The following is a 13,323-nucleotide window of genomic DNA, read 5'->3' as shown; positions in this document are numbered from 1 at the left end:
CTTAACTTCAATAGCGAGGAATATTTTTAGAAACTTCTTTTCAACTCTCAACTTCAACGCCAGTTGCTCTCACTAAGTGATCACAATATGGTTTATGTTAACGAACTGTTAGAACTTTCCGATAGCTTCTAAAAAATTGAAATGCACTAAATCACAAATATGCCATTGCTCATTTACTTACTTTTTATAAGTTTAAACATACTTTTTATAATCTGACGTCTAATAATTGAAGACATTCAGCTATAAATGGGGTGTCTATATCTATGTTTTTGAAAAAAAAGCCGTAGTGACAAAAATGGATAAAAATCGATTATATACAGAACAATCTACAGATTACCTTAAGCATCGAATATCGTTTTATTTTTAACCATTTTGAGCACGATAATGCATTTTATACAGAAAAACAACCTATTTTTCTACCAAAATACATAGATTCTAGGCACACACTCAAAAAAAACCTGTATATAATCTGTAGATAATGTGCATATAGTCAGTGTATAATCTGTATATAATCTGTATAAAATGTGTATAGAATTGATTATTTTACCTACAAAACATAGAGGTCGTAAAAATTTCAATTTGATTTGATTAGATTTAAAAATAATGATTTTTTTTTTGCAAAAATTCAATAAAAACTTGTAATCAGGAAACATTTTCCTCAATTTATCTCAATACTACAATTTTCGAGAGAACCCTCTGAAATTTTGAAACCTAAGGGTTCCTGCGGTAAGCAAAGTAATTTTGTGCAAAACTTCTTCAAATGCCATTTGTAAGATCAACGTTTTTAGCCCAATTTGTGAGAAAATATCAAAAAAAAACTTACAAAATTGACAAAGAGCAGTAAGATTTTGCTGCAACTTAATTCCACAATACTGATTTTGAATTTTTTATCTAAATTTTTTAATTTTTTTTTTCAAATTTCTGTACAAACATTTCAATGAAAAACTTACATCATAATTTTATTTCAATTTACACATACTATCTGATGGGCGAGTTTGTTGAGAAAATCAGTACATAATCTGTATATAATATGTATATAGTCTGTAAAAAATCTGTACACAATCTGTATATAATTTTCAGTGTATAATCTGTATAGAATCTGTAGGCTAACTGTAGATACTCTGTAGATGATCTTTACATAACCTCTGTACGATCTGTATCTGGTATGCATGAAATTTGATACAGAAAAAACGGTTTTAGAGTGAATTGGTAGTGATTGTATAATGAAGTTACACATTATAAAACTTATTAACAAACAAACTGCATTTTAAATGATTATTAAAATTAAATAATCGAAATTTTATTCTATAACATTACAACAGATCTGAAATTGTATATTTTTATAGACAATAAATTTTTCTTCATTTCTGTCACTGTGGGAAGGCACATCTGAAAACAAAGAGCCGTTAAGCTCCTCATGTGGGGATGATGACGTTAGATACGAGGTTTGCTAACAGTAATTGTTTCAAATCTATTTTTCTTTACATGTCAGTAAGTATTAAAAAAAACTTGTAGAAAAATAATTGTGACCCCAAGCAAAAAATTAAATAAGGAAATTTTTTATTGAGTGAATAGCATGCAGGGTGTTTTACAAACACGTTTTTTAAGAATCTTTTCTCATATTATTAACATTCAGGCTAATGAAGCCATCGTTCTGCAATAAACAGCAAAAGTTTGTCAAACACTGTTGATAATTTTCATTAAAATTGATTGGTTTTTTTTCTCGTATATTTTGTTTTTGTGTCGAACAAGCAACTATAGAGCTGATATAGGCCCATGTGTAGATCCGCTCCCCCAGATCGACCAAGTGAAATCCCCCCCAACCAACTGGAAGACGAATTTATTCAATAACTAGACGCTTTTGATTGAATTTTTTATATCCTGAGCCCAAAATTTCACATGGGAATACTTTTTTTTTAAATTTATGGCATTTTATAGATTACCAATTTAGCCAAGTTGGGACAATGAGCACGGGAAATGGCAATTTACCCTGTTCACCTTATTAAAGTCAAAGCAACTGGTATGACCCATTTTGAGGGTGTAGTTTGGATTCAAAGCTTTTCAAATTAATTTGCGCCTCAAAAATGCTCAAAAAATAAAATCCTCAAAAATTAAAATCTAACATATTTAATCACCCCATTTTTTACCTAAATTCAACCAGAATTGACACAAACAAATTTGAAAACTTTGTGTTAGCTCATTTTATCCAGTCATTTTAATTTAACAGCATAGTAGCTTGTTCAGCACAAAACGAAGTGAAAAACCAATCAAGCCGCGAAACCATGCCTCATTAAAAAAACAATTGTTTTTATTGAAACATGGCAATTTTGTGCTGTCTACTGCAAAAGGAATAGCCTAAACTGCTCAAATAATTGTGGAATGAAAAAAATCCATAAAACAATTGTGTTTCAAAAACACCCCTAGAAACTACCGGCCTTGATCTTTTTTCGGAATTTTCTGCTAATTTTGTTGGTGTTAGTTGCCCGCAGAGCTCAATGCTGTAAGATGTTGATTTTAACTGCCCACAGTTATATTTGGTTTTCACAACTCCGGTTATTTTATTTTTTAAGGTCTTGCAGATTTTACCTCATTTTTCAAATTCAATGTCAACAGTTATTTTCATCATACCACCGTCGTTTTAATACTCCTTTTTTTCATCTTGAAACAATTCTAACTATTATCCAAACTTTTAATCCAACAAACCTACATTTAACCGAATACATCAAGACCAGGAACCATGTCCAACTTTCAGCAAATATGAAAAACAACTTAATGTTCAGGTAAATTGAGACTTTCAAAAACTGCTAACATGCATGCAGTTTATACTCACATCAGCCATGACTACGATAGCTATAGAAATTGTGAATTTGAGAACAAACAAAACTATTTCAAAAGAGCAAATGAGCGATTTCAGCTACTTTTGAAGGCCACAGTTAATTTTCTCAAGGTCACTAAAAATTCAAATCTAATTGCAAAAATTAGTCAAGCAAAACCAGATTGCTCTTTTTAATTATTTCTCTCTGTTGCAATTTTTGCAGCTTTCTAAGTGGTTAAATTGTTATCTGTTTTGAGTTTGCGAACAATTAATGGCAGAAAAAAACGCACCTAGGACTTTTCATTCAGATAGTGAGCAAATGCTTTCTCGTTTTTCACTAAGTAACATAGCTGTTTGACCACATTTTCTAGTCATAGTTTTTCTCAAATAAGTGATTGATCTATGCCCGCTTTACTTGAAACCACCTTCGAAGCTTGCCAAATTTGGAAAAGCATGCAAATTCAAAAAGCAAAGAAAATTTTCCGTAATGGATTAGCAAATTGATGAATCTAAAGAAAAAAATTCCCTGGGGATCAAATACAGAGTCATATGAAAGCTTCCTAAGCTTCTTGCATTGTTCTTTGAAATAAAAATTGCTCAGAAAATCAGTAATTGATTCAGATACTTTTTTCTGTATTTTTTGACCAAATTTTCTTCTTTTTTTTTTACGGCAGAAACTTAAAAAATATTGTGGTAGCAATTTACTGAATCAATGCACTGATTCAGCAATTATTGAATCAAGCAAAACCTGAATTTGAAAGAAAAAACATGTAAACACAGAAAATGATAAAACGGAGATAAGATTTTTGAGTAGTTTAAGACCTTATTTTGGAAAATTTGAGCTTTATTTTGGGATCTAACAATTTGCCTTTAATACTTTGACTGTCTATCAAGCCTGAATTTTTTTTAACGTCAGATCCTTTTGTCACACCAAGCAGAACAAGCAGTAAAAACTAAACTAATTTGGAAAAAAAAACCTTTCTGAACCAGAGTTTTTTAAAGACCATAGTCGGAAACATTCTGTGATACTTGCACAGTAACCGGCTATCCTTGTTTTTTAAATATTTTTTTTGACCACATTTTTCCTTATTTTATGGCAGAAACTTTAAAACTGTTTTGGTAGCAATATATTGGATCAATGCAACGATTCAGTAATTATTGAATCAAGCAAAAGCTGAATTTGGAAAAAAAATTAAAACACAAAAACGGTAAAAACGGTGATAGTATTTTTGAGTCCTGCGTTTGTAGAAGTCAAAAAATTTTTTCTCCGATCTATCCGTATTTTTGTTTAAGTTTTTTTCCAAATTCAACTTTTGTTCCAATAACTGAAAATGAAAATGTCTTTATTAGTTCCTTTTTTCACTCGATTTCAGAAAACACGTTTTAACCTCAGATTCGATTGAATAATATATTATCAACATAATTCCAACTGTCAGTTGATCAAAACTTAAATACTTAACATACATTTTCTCATTTTCGTAAAAAATTGGTTCACTTTTTGTGACTTTCAGACTAAAATTGAAACAGGTGTCAAATTTTTAACAAAAAAAAATCAGTTTTATTTCGTTTGCAAGTAGAACTGTGGTCAGAATAATCAGTTCTCCAACAACCGGCTTTTCATGCTGTTTCAATCACCCACAAATGATTTCTTATGCTGTCTTTTGTTCCGACGCACGCAATTTGACTATTAGCAGGCAAAGTTCTCGGGCATCGGGGGTTACATCATAATAATGGAAATGTTGTCCTATTTTTCAAAAAAATTGTCCTAGTGTAAAATACTCGATATTTTCTGAGTTCAGACCAACTTAACGAAGTTTGATGACAAATTGACCTCATTATAATTTCAATATTGTTTTACTTCTTCAAGTATCACCTTATTTTTGCACACTGTCTATTGTCACTGCTTCTTCCAGTTTTTCATCTATTACAGTTAATCTTTGCAAAAAGCTTGCAGTAAATTTAGAAAAAACACGATCTTCTTTTTGTGTCTTTGATTTTTTCTTAAATCATTGTAGTCGGAGCATTCTCTGCTACTTTGAATCAGTTCAAAACTAGTATTTTACAAATCCAAAATACTTAGAAACAACCAACCATGATCCATGACTAAGACTTACAGTAATTTGTAGAGCTGAAACTATTTATAGTATCAGCCAGAGAAAAAAAAATAACTTCAAAAGCAGTTGCTCTTCCTCTCCGCTAACCTCTCAGGATTACCAGTATATACTAGATCTATCGAGACTAGGAAATATAAAAGTAAGAATAGGATCGGTATTAGACTAAGAAGTTGCACGAATTTATCCGACCGAAATTAAGCTGGTGTACCGAACAGACTAGTGTAACTTATTCCAAATTACTCTATTAGAAAGCCACCCGGACTTAAACTCAACTTGTCAACCAACTGGCTCATTTTGGTCAAAGTTTTGGTTTTACTTTAAAAAAATCCAGTGATTGGAAAACTATGTTCTGTATTTACAGTAGCAAGCAATGCTAACATATGTACGTTTCTGGAGGGTCAGAGGAGAAAGAACCTTCGAAATAGTATAAGTAGTTAAACAATAAAGGTGGATAAAATTGCTTTTCGGTTTCTTTTTTGGCAGCACCCTTTTCGTTAGTTGTCAAATATCCTCTTAGGTGGAAAAACTCAAACACAATTTAACTTAGGCGTGCTCATAAAATAAGTTTTTGTGAATTTTCAATATTTGCCGTAACCACAAAAAAGATCTTGACCAATTCATACCGTGGAAATTTAGCATAGATATTTTTTTGTTAAGTAAGTTTTTTGAATGGTTTTATCGCTTCCCAATCTCCGCAGGCTTTAATGAATTTTCGAGTAGCCTCTCTTTTCCTTTTCCTCTTCTTCCCCAATTCCTGGTGGTATGATCTTCGCATTTGCAATGGCCTGCAGGTTTTGACTCAAACTTTTTCCATTGCTAACACTAGAACTAGATTTTGCACTTGATTTTGCACTCGAAACTCCTCCGCTGCTTGAATCAGTTTCAGCGCTAGATTCAGCGCTTGCTTTTGAGTCACTTCCGCTACTGTGGGAACTTGAACTTGCGTCTGAAGATGCCTTCGAATTACTTCCTTGTAAGTTTGCACTTGCGCTCGCATCAGCCGATGCTTTAGAGCCGCCATCTTTTCCGCTCAACTCAGCATCTGTTTTTGAGTCGGCTTGGACTTCGGAGCCATGATGTGCTTTTGATTCAATGTCCACTTTAGATTCGGCGCTGGATTTTGACTCTCCGTGTTTTCCGCTTGTTTCGGAACTAGACTTGGTTTCGGCATGGTGCTCCCACATTCCATGATGAGATTTGGAACTTGTAAGAAAGTAATAATTAACAAGAACGCCAAAATTATCATCTTGAGTTGTGAAGTCTAACTAAATCAAGAGTTCATTTGACATATTTGGATTTCCCCTTCACCGATTTCTACCGATTTCTACCCTTCAAAAATGGGTTGTGCTCAAAATGAATGACTATTATAAAAGATTTTAAAACAATTTCTGAGAGTGTGCTACTGGATTTATTTTGCAAGATTGAAAGCTGTCCTTAACTTCAATAGCGAGGAATATTTTTAGAAACTTCTTTTCAACTCTCAACTTCAACGCCAGTTGCTCTCACTAAGTGATCACAATATGGTTTATGTTAACGAACTGTTAGAACTTTCCGATAGCTTCTAAAAACTTGAAATGCACTAAATCACAAATATGCCATTGCTCATTTACTTACTTTTTATAAGTTTAAACATACTTTTTATAATCTGACGTCTAATAATTGAAGACATTCAGCTATAAATGGGGTGTCTATATCTATGTTTTTGAAAAAAAAGCCGTAGTGACAAAAATGGATAAAAATCGATTATATACAGAACAATCTACAGATTACCTTAAGCATCGAATATCGTTTTATTTTTAACCATTTTGAGCACGATAATGCATTTTATACAGAAAAACAACCTATTTTTCTACCAAAATACATAGATTCTAGGCACACACTCAAAAAAAACCTGTATATAATCTGTAGATAATGTGCATATAGTCAGTGTATAATCTGTATATAATCTGTATAAAATGTGTATAGAATTGATTATTTTACCTACAAAACATAGAGGTCGTAAAAATTTCAATTTGATTTGATTAGATTTAAAAATAATGATTTTTTTTGCAAAAATTCAATAAAAACTTGTAATCAGGAAACATTTTCCTCAATTTATCTCAATACTACAATTTTCGAGAGAACCCTCTGAAATTTTGAAACCTAAGGGTTCCTGCGGTAAGCAAAGTAATTTTGTGCAAAACTTCTTCAAATGCCATTTGTAAGATCAACGTTTTTAGCCCAATTTGTGAGAAAATATCAAAAAAAAAATTACAAAATTGACAAAGAGCAGTAAGATTTTGCTGCAACTTAATTCCACAATACTGATTTTGAATTTTTTATCTAAATTTTCTAATTTTTTTTTTCAAATTTCTGTACAAACATTTCAATGAAAAACTTACATCATAATTTTATTTCAATTTACACATACTATCTGATGGGCGAGTTTGTTGAGAAAATCAGTATATAATCTGTATATAATATGTATATAGTCTGTAAAAAATCTGTACACAATCTGTATATAATTTTCAGTGTATAATCTGTATAGAATCTGTAGGCTAACTGTAGATACTCTGTAGATGATCTTTACATAACCTCTGTACGATCTGTATCTGGTATGCATGAAATTTGATACAGAAAAAACGGTTTTAGAGTGAATTGGTAGTGATTGTATAATGAAGTTACACATTATAAAACTTATTAACAAACAAACTGCATTTTAAATGATTATTAAAATTAAATAATCGAAATTTTATTCTATAACATTACAACAGATCTGAAATTGTATATTTTTATAGACAATAAATTTTTCTTCATTTCTGTCACTGTGGGAAGGCACATCTGAAAACAAAGAGCCGTTAAGCTCCTCATGTGGGGATGATGACGTTAGATACGAGGTTTGCTAACAGTAATTGTTTCAAATCTATTTTTCTTTACATGTCAGTAAGTATTAAAAAAAACTTGTAGAAAAATAATTGTGACCCCAAGCAAAAAATTAAATAAGGAAATTTTTTATTGAGTGAATAGCATGCAGGGTGTTTTACAAACACGTTTTTTAAGAATCTTTTCTCGTATTATTAACATTCAGGCTAATGAAGCCATCGTTCTGCAATAAACAGCAAAAGTTTGTCAAACACTGTTGATAATTTTCATTAAAATTGATTGGTTTTTTTTCTCGTATATTTTGTTTTTGTGTCGAACAAGCAACTATAGAGCTGATATAGGCCCATGTGTAGATCCGCTCCCCCAGATCGACCAAGTGAAATCCCCCCCAACCAACTGGAAGACGAATTTATTCAATAACTAGACGCTTTTGATTGAATTTTTTATATCCTGAGCCCAAAATTTCACATGGGAATACTTTTTTTTTAAATTTATGGCATTTTATAGATTACCAATTTAGCCAAGTTGGGACAATGAGCACGGGAAATGGCAATTTACCCTGTTCACCTTATTAAAGTCAAAGCAACTGGTATGACCCATTTTGAGGGTGTAGTTTGGATTCAAAGCTTTTCAAATTAATTTGCGCCTCAAAAATGCTCAAAAAATAAAATCCTCAAAAATTAAAATCTAACATATTTAATCACCCCATTTTTTACCTAAATTCAACCAGAATTGACACAAACAAATTTGAAAACTTTGTGTTAGCTCATTTTATCCAGTCATTTTAATTTAACAGCATAGTAGCTTGTTCAGCACAAAACGAAGTGAAAAACCAATCAAGCCGCGAAACCATGCCTCATTAAAAAAACAATTGTTTTTATTGAAACATGGCAATTTTGTGCTGTCTACTGCAAAAGGAATAGCCTAAACTGCTCAAATAATTGTGGAATGAAAAAAATCCATAAAACAATTGTGTTTCAAAAACACCCCTAGAAACTACCGGCCTTGATCTTTTTTCGGAATTTTCTGCTAATTTTGTTGGTGTTAGTTGCCCGCAGAGCTCAATGCTGTAAGATGTTGATTTTAACTGCCCACAGTTATATTTGGTTTTCACAACTCCGGTTATTTTATTTTTTAAGGTCTTGCAGATTTTACCTCATTTTTCAAATTCAATGTCAACAGTTATTTTCATCATACCACCGTCGTTTTAATACTCCTTTTTTTCATCTTGAAACAATTCGAACTATTATCCAAACTTTTAATCCAACAAACCTACATTTAACCGAATACATCAAGACCAGGAACCATGTCCAACTTTCAGCAAATATGAAAAACAACTTAATGTTCAGGTAAATTGAGACTTTCAAAAACTGCTAACATGCATGCAGTTTATACTCACATCAGCCATGACTACGATAGCTATAGAAATTGTGAATTTGAGAACAAACAAAACTATTTCAAAAGAGCAAATGAGCGATTTCAGCTACTTTTAAAGGCCACAGTTAATTTTCTCAAGGTCACTAAAAATTCAAATCTAATTGCAAAAATTAGTCAAGCAAAACCAGATTGCTCTTTTTAATTATTTCTCTCTGTTGCAATTTTTGCAGCTTTCTATGTGGTTAAATTGTTATCTGTTTTGAGTTTGCGAACAATTAATGGCAGAAAAAAACGCACCTAGGACTTTTCATTCAGATAGTGTTCAAATGCTTTCTCGTTTTTCACTAAGTAACATAGCTGTTTGACCACATTTTCTAGTCATAGTTTTTCTCAAATAAGTGATTGCTCTATGCCCGCTTTACTTGAAACCACCTTCGAAGCTTGCCAAATTTGGAAAAGCATGCAAATTCAAAAAGCAAAGAAAATTTTCCGTAATGGATTAGCAAATTGATGAATCTAAAGAAAAAAATTCCCTGGGGATCAAATACAGAGTCATATGAAAGCTTCCTAAGCTTCTTGCATTGTTCTTTGAAATAAAAATTGCTCAGAAAATCAGTAATTGATTCAGATACTTTTTTCTGTATTTTTTGACCAAATTTTCTTCTTTTTTTTTACGGCAGAAACTTAAAAAATATTGTGGTAGCAATTTACTGAATCAATGCACTGATTCAGCAATTATTGAATCAAGCAAAACCTGAATTTGAAAGAAAAAACATCTAAACACAGAAAATGATAAAACGGAGATAAGATTTTTGAGTAGTTTAAGACCTTATTTTGGAAAATTTGAGCTTTATTTTGGGATCTAACAATTTGCCTTTAATACTTTGACTGTCTATCAAGCCTGAATTTTTTTTAACGTCAGATCCTTTTGTCACACCAAGCAGAACAAGCAGTAAAAACTAAACTAATTTGGAAAAAAAAACCTTTCTGAACCAGAGTTTTTTAAAGACCATAGTCGGAAACATTCTGTGATACTTGCACAGTAACCGGCTATCCTTGTTTTTTAAATATCTTTTTTGACCACATTTTTCCTTATTTTATGGCAGAAACTTTAAAACTGTTTTGGTAGCAATATATTGGATCAATGCAACGATTCAGTAATTATTGAATCAAGCAAAAGCTGAATTTGGAAAAAAAATTAAAACACAAAAAAGGTAAAAACGGTGATAGTATTTTTGAGTCCTGCGTTTGTAGAAGTCAAAAAATTTTTTCTCCGATCTATCCGTATTTTTGTTTAAGTTTTTTCCAAATTCAACTTTTGTTCCAATAACTGAAAATGAAAATGTCTTTATTAGTTCCTTTTTTCACTCGATTTCAGAAAACACGTTTTAACCTCAGATTCGATTGAATAATATATTATCAACATAATTCCAACTGTCAGTTGATCAAAACTTAAATACTTAACATACATTTTCTCATTTTCGTAAAAAATTGGTTCACTTTTTGTGACTTTCAGACTAAAATTGAAACAGGTGTCAAATTTTTAACAAAAAAAATCAGTTTTATTTCGTTTGCAAGTAGAACTGTGGTCAGAATAATCAGTTCTCCAACAACCGGCTTTTCATGCTGTTTCAATCACCCACAAATGATTTCTTATGCTGTCTTTTGTTCCGACGCACGCAATTTGACTATTAGCAGGCAAAGTTCTCGGGCATCGGGGGTTACATCATAATAATGGAAATGTTGTCCTATTTTTCAAAAAATTGTCCTAGTGTAAAATACTCGATATTTTCTGAGTTCAGACCAACTTAACGAAGTTTGATGACAAATTGACCTCATTACAATTTCAATATTGTTTTACTTCTTCAAGTATCACCTTATTTTTGCACACTGTCTATTGTCACTGCTTCTTCCAGTTTTTCATCTATTACAGTTAATCTTTGCAAAAAGCTTGCAGTAAATTTAGAAAAAACACGATCTTCTTTTTGTGTCTTTGATTTTTTCTTAAATCATTGTAGTCGGAGCATTCTCTGCTACTTTGAATCAGTTCAAAACTAGTATTTTACAAATCCAAAATACTTAGAAACAACCAACCATGATCCATGACTAAGACTTACAGTAATTTGTAGAGCTGAAACTATTTATAGTATCAGCCAGAGAAAAAAAAATAACTTCAAAAGCAGTTGCTCTTCCTCTCCGCTAACCTCTCAGGATTACCAGTATATACTAGATCTATCGAGACTAGGAAATATAAAAGTAAGAATAGGATCGGTATTAGACTAAGAAGTTGCACGAATTTATCCGACCGAAAATAAGATGGTGTACCGAACAGACTAGTGTAACTTATTCCAAATTACTCTATTAGAAAGCCACCCGGACTTAAACTCAACTTGTCAACCAACTGGCTCATTTTGGTCAAAGTTTTGGTTTTACTTTAAAAAAATCCAGTGATTGGAAAACTATGTTCTGTATTTACAGTAGCAAGCAATGCTAACATATGTACGTTTCTGGAGGGTCAGAGGAGAAAGAACCTTCGAAATAGTATAAGTAGTTAAACAATAAAGGTGGATAAAATTGCTTTTCGGTTTCTTTTTTGGCAGCACCCTTTTCGTTAGTTGTCAAATATGCTCTTAGGTGGAAAAACTCAAACACAATTTAACTTAGGCGTGCTCATAAAATAAGTTTTTGTGAATTTTCAATATTTGCCGTAACCACAAAAAAGATCTTGACCAATTCATACAGTGGAAATTTAGCATAGATATTTTTTCATTAAGTAAGTTTTTTGAATGGTTTTATCGCTTCCCAATCTCCGCAGGCTTTAATGACTTTTCGAGTAGCCTCTCTTTTCCTTTTCCTCTTCTTCCCCAATTGCTGGTGGTATGATCTTCGCATTTGCAATGGCCTGCAGATTTTGACTCAAACTTTTTCCATTGCTAACACTAGAACTGGCTTTTGCACTTGATTTTGCACTCGAAACTCCTCCGCTGCCTGAAAGAGTTTCAGCGCTAGATTCAGCGCTTGCTTTTGAGTCACTTCCGCTACTGTGGGAACTTGAACTTGCGTCTGAAGATGCCTTCGACTCACTTCCTGTTAAGCTTGAACTTGCGCTCGCATCAGCCGATGCTTTAGAGCCGCCATGTTTTCCGCTCAACTCAGCATCTGTTTTTGAGTCAGCTTGGACTTCGGAGCCATGGTGTGCTTTTGATTCAATGTCCACTTTAGATTCGGCACTGGATTTTGACTCTCCATATTTTCCGCTTGTTTCGGAACTAGACTTGGTTTCGGCATGGTGCTCCCACATTCCATGATGAGATTTGGAACTTGTTTCCGATGATGATTTAGACTTGGATGATCCATGCTTGGTTTTGGAGCTTGCTTCAGATGATGCCGACGCTTGATGGGAACCATGGTGCGATTCCGAATTTGAATCAGGCGACGCTTTGGACTCTCCGCCATGAGTTTTTGAGCTCGGCGTGGAAAATTTCTCTGAACCCCCTTTTGAGCTTAGGAGTTTTGTGACTTCCAATTTCTTGCTTCGAGCTATCCCAGAGTTCGACAAGTTTCTTCAGTTCAGCTTGAGATGATGCAGATGCTTTCGAATCCCCTCCAAAATGATGACTTTTTGAGCTGGCTTTCGATGATGCTGTTGCATGATGGGATCCGTGATGTGCCTCCAAACTTGAGTCTGCGGAGGCCTTGAATTGTCCTCCTGTGTGATGAGTCTTGGAGCTGGCTTCTGATGATGCTGATGCATGATGGGATCCGTGATGTGACTCCAAACTTGAGTCTGCCGAGGCCTTGGATTCTAGTCCATGGTGCATAGTTGAGCTTGATTCTGCAGAAGCTTTTGATGCTCCGAAGTGTGATTTTGATTCAGCATGCTCGTTCGAAGAGCTTCCGTGACTGTTCCATTCACTTGAAGCATTTGATTCAGCGTGACCTTTAGAGTGTCCTGGCTTTTCCCATTTATGCGAAGCAGATGAAGACGCTTTGACGTTCGAAATTTCCAGTTTTCCCGATTTCCCTACTTTATTGGATCCAGTAACAACAGCTTCGACTATCCCCTTAAGACCATTCATCATTGCCTGTTGCTCTTTGCTTGTTTCGGGTTTGCCTCCAAGATGTTTTTTCAGAGTTTCTTTAAAATCTTCTTCC

The 13,323-nt window shown here is 33.2% G+C and overlaps 1 protein-coding gene across 1 annotated transcript; it reads right to left on the bottom strand.

Annotated features, from left to right (window-relative positions):
• Positions 1-11,986: 11,986 nt before the first annotated feature.
• On the bottom strand, positions 11,987-12,469 carry LOC134855002 (uncharacterized). Its single transcript, XM_063871381.1, has one exon. It carries the CDS (start codon positions 12,467-12,469, stop codon positions 11,987-11,989), a length of 483 nt encoding a protein of 160 aa, XP_063727451.1.
• Positions 12,470-13,323: the final 854 nt, after the last annotated feature.

This window comes from Symsagittifera roscoffensis, chromosome 10, assembly GCF_963678635.1.
Source record: "Symsagittifera roscoffensis chromosome 10, txSymRosc1.1, whole genome shotgun sequence".
Classification (NCBI taxonomy): Eukaryota; Metazoa; Xenacoelomorpha; order Acoela; family Convolutidae; genus Symsagittifera; species Symsagittifera roscoffensis.
The sequence above is the reverse complement of the archived record's forward strand: the minus strand, read 5'-3'. Positions and strand labels throughout refer to the sequence as shown.

What these genes read in the sequence shown, in the direction of transcription:
- LOC134855002 (XM_063871381.1), bottom strand. Translation starts at nt 12,469, where the DNA reads ATGTGGGAGCACCATGCCGAAACCAAGTCTAGTTCCGAAACAAGCGGA.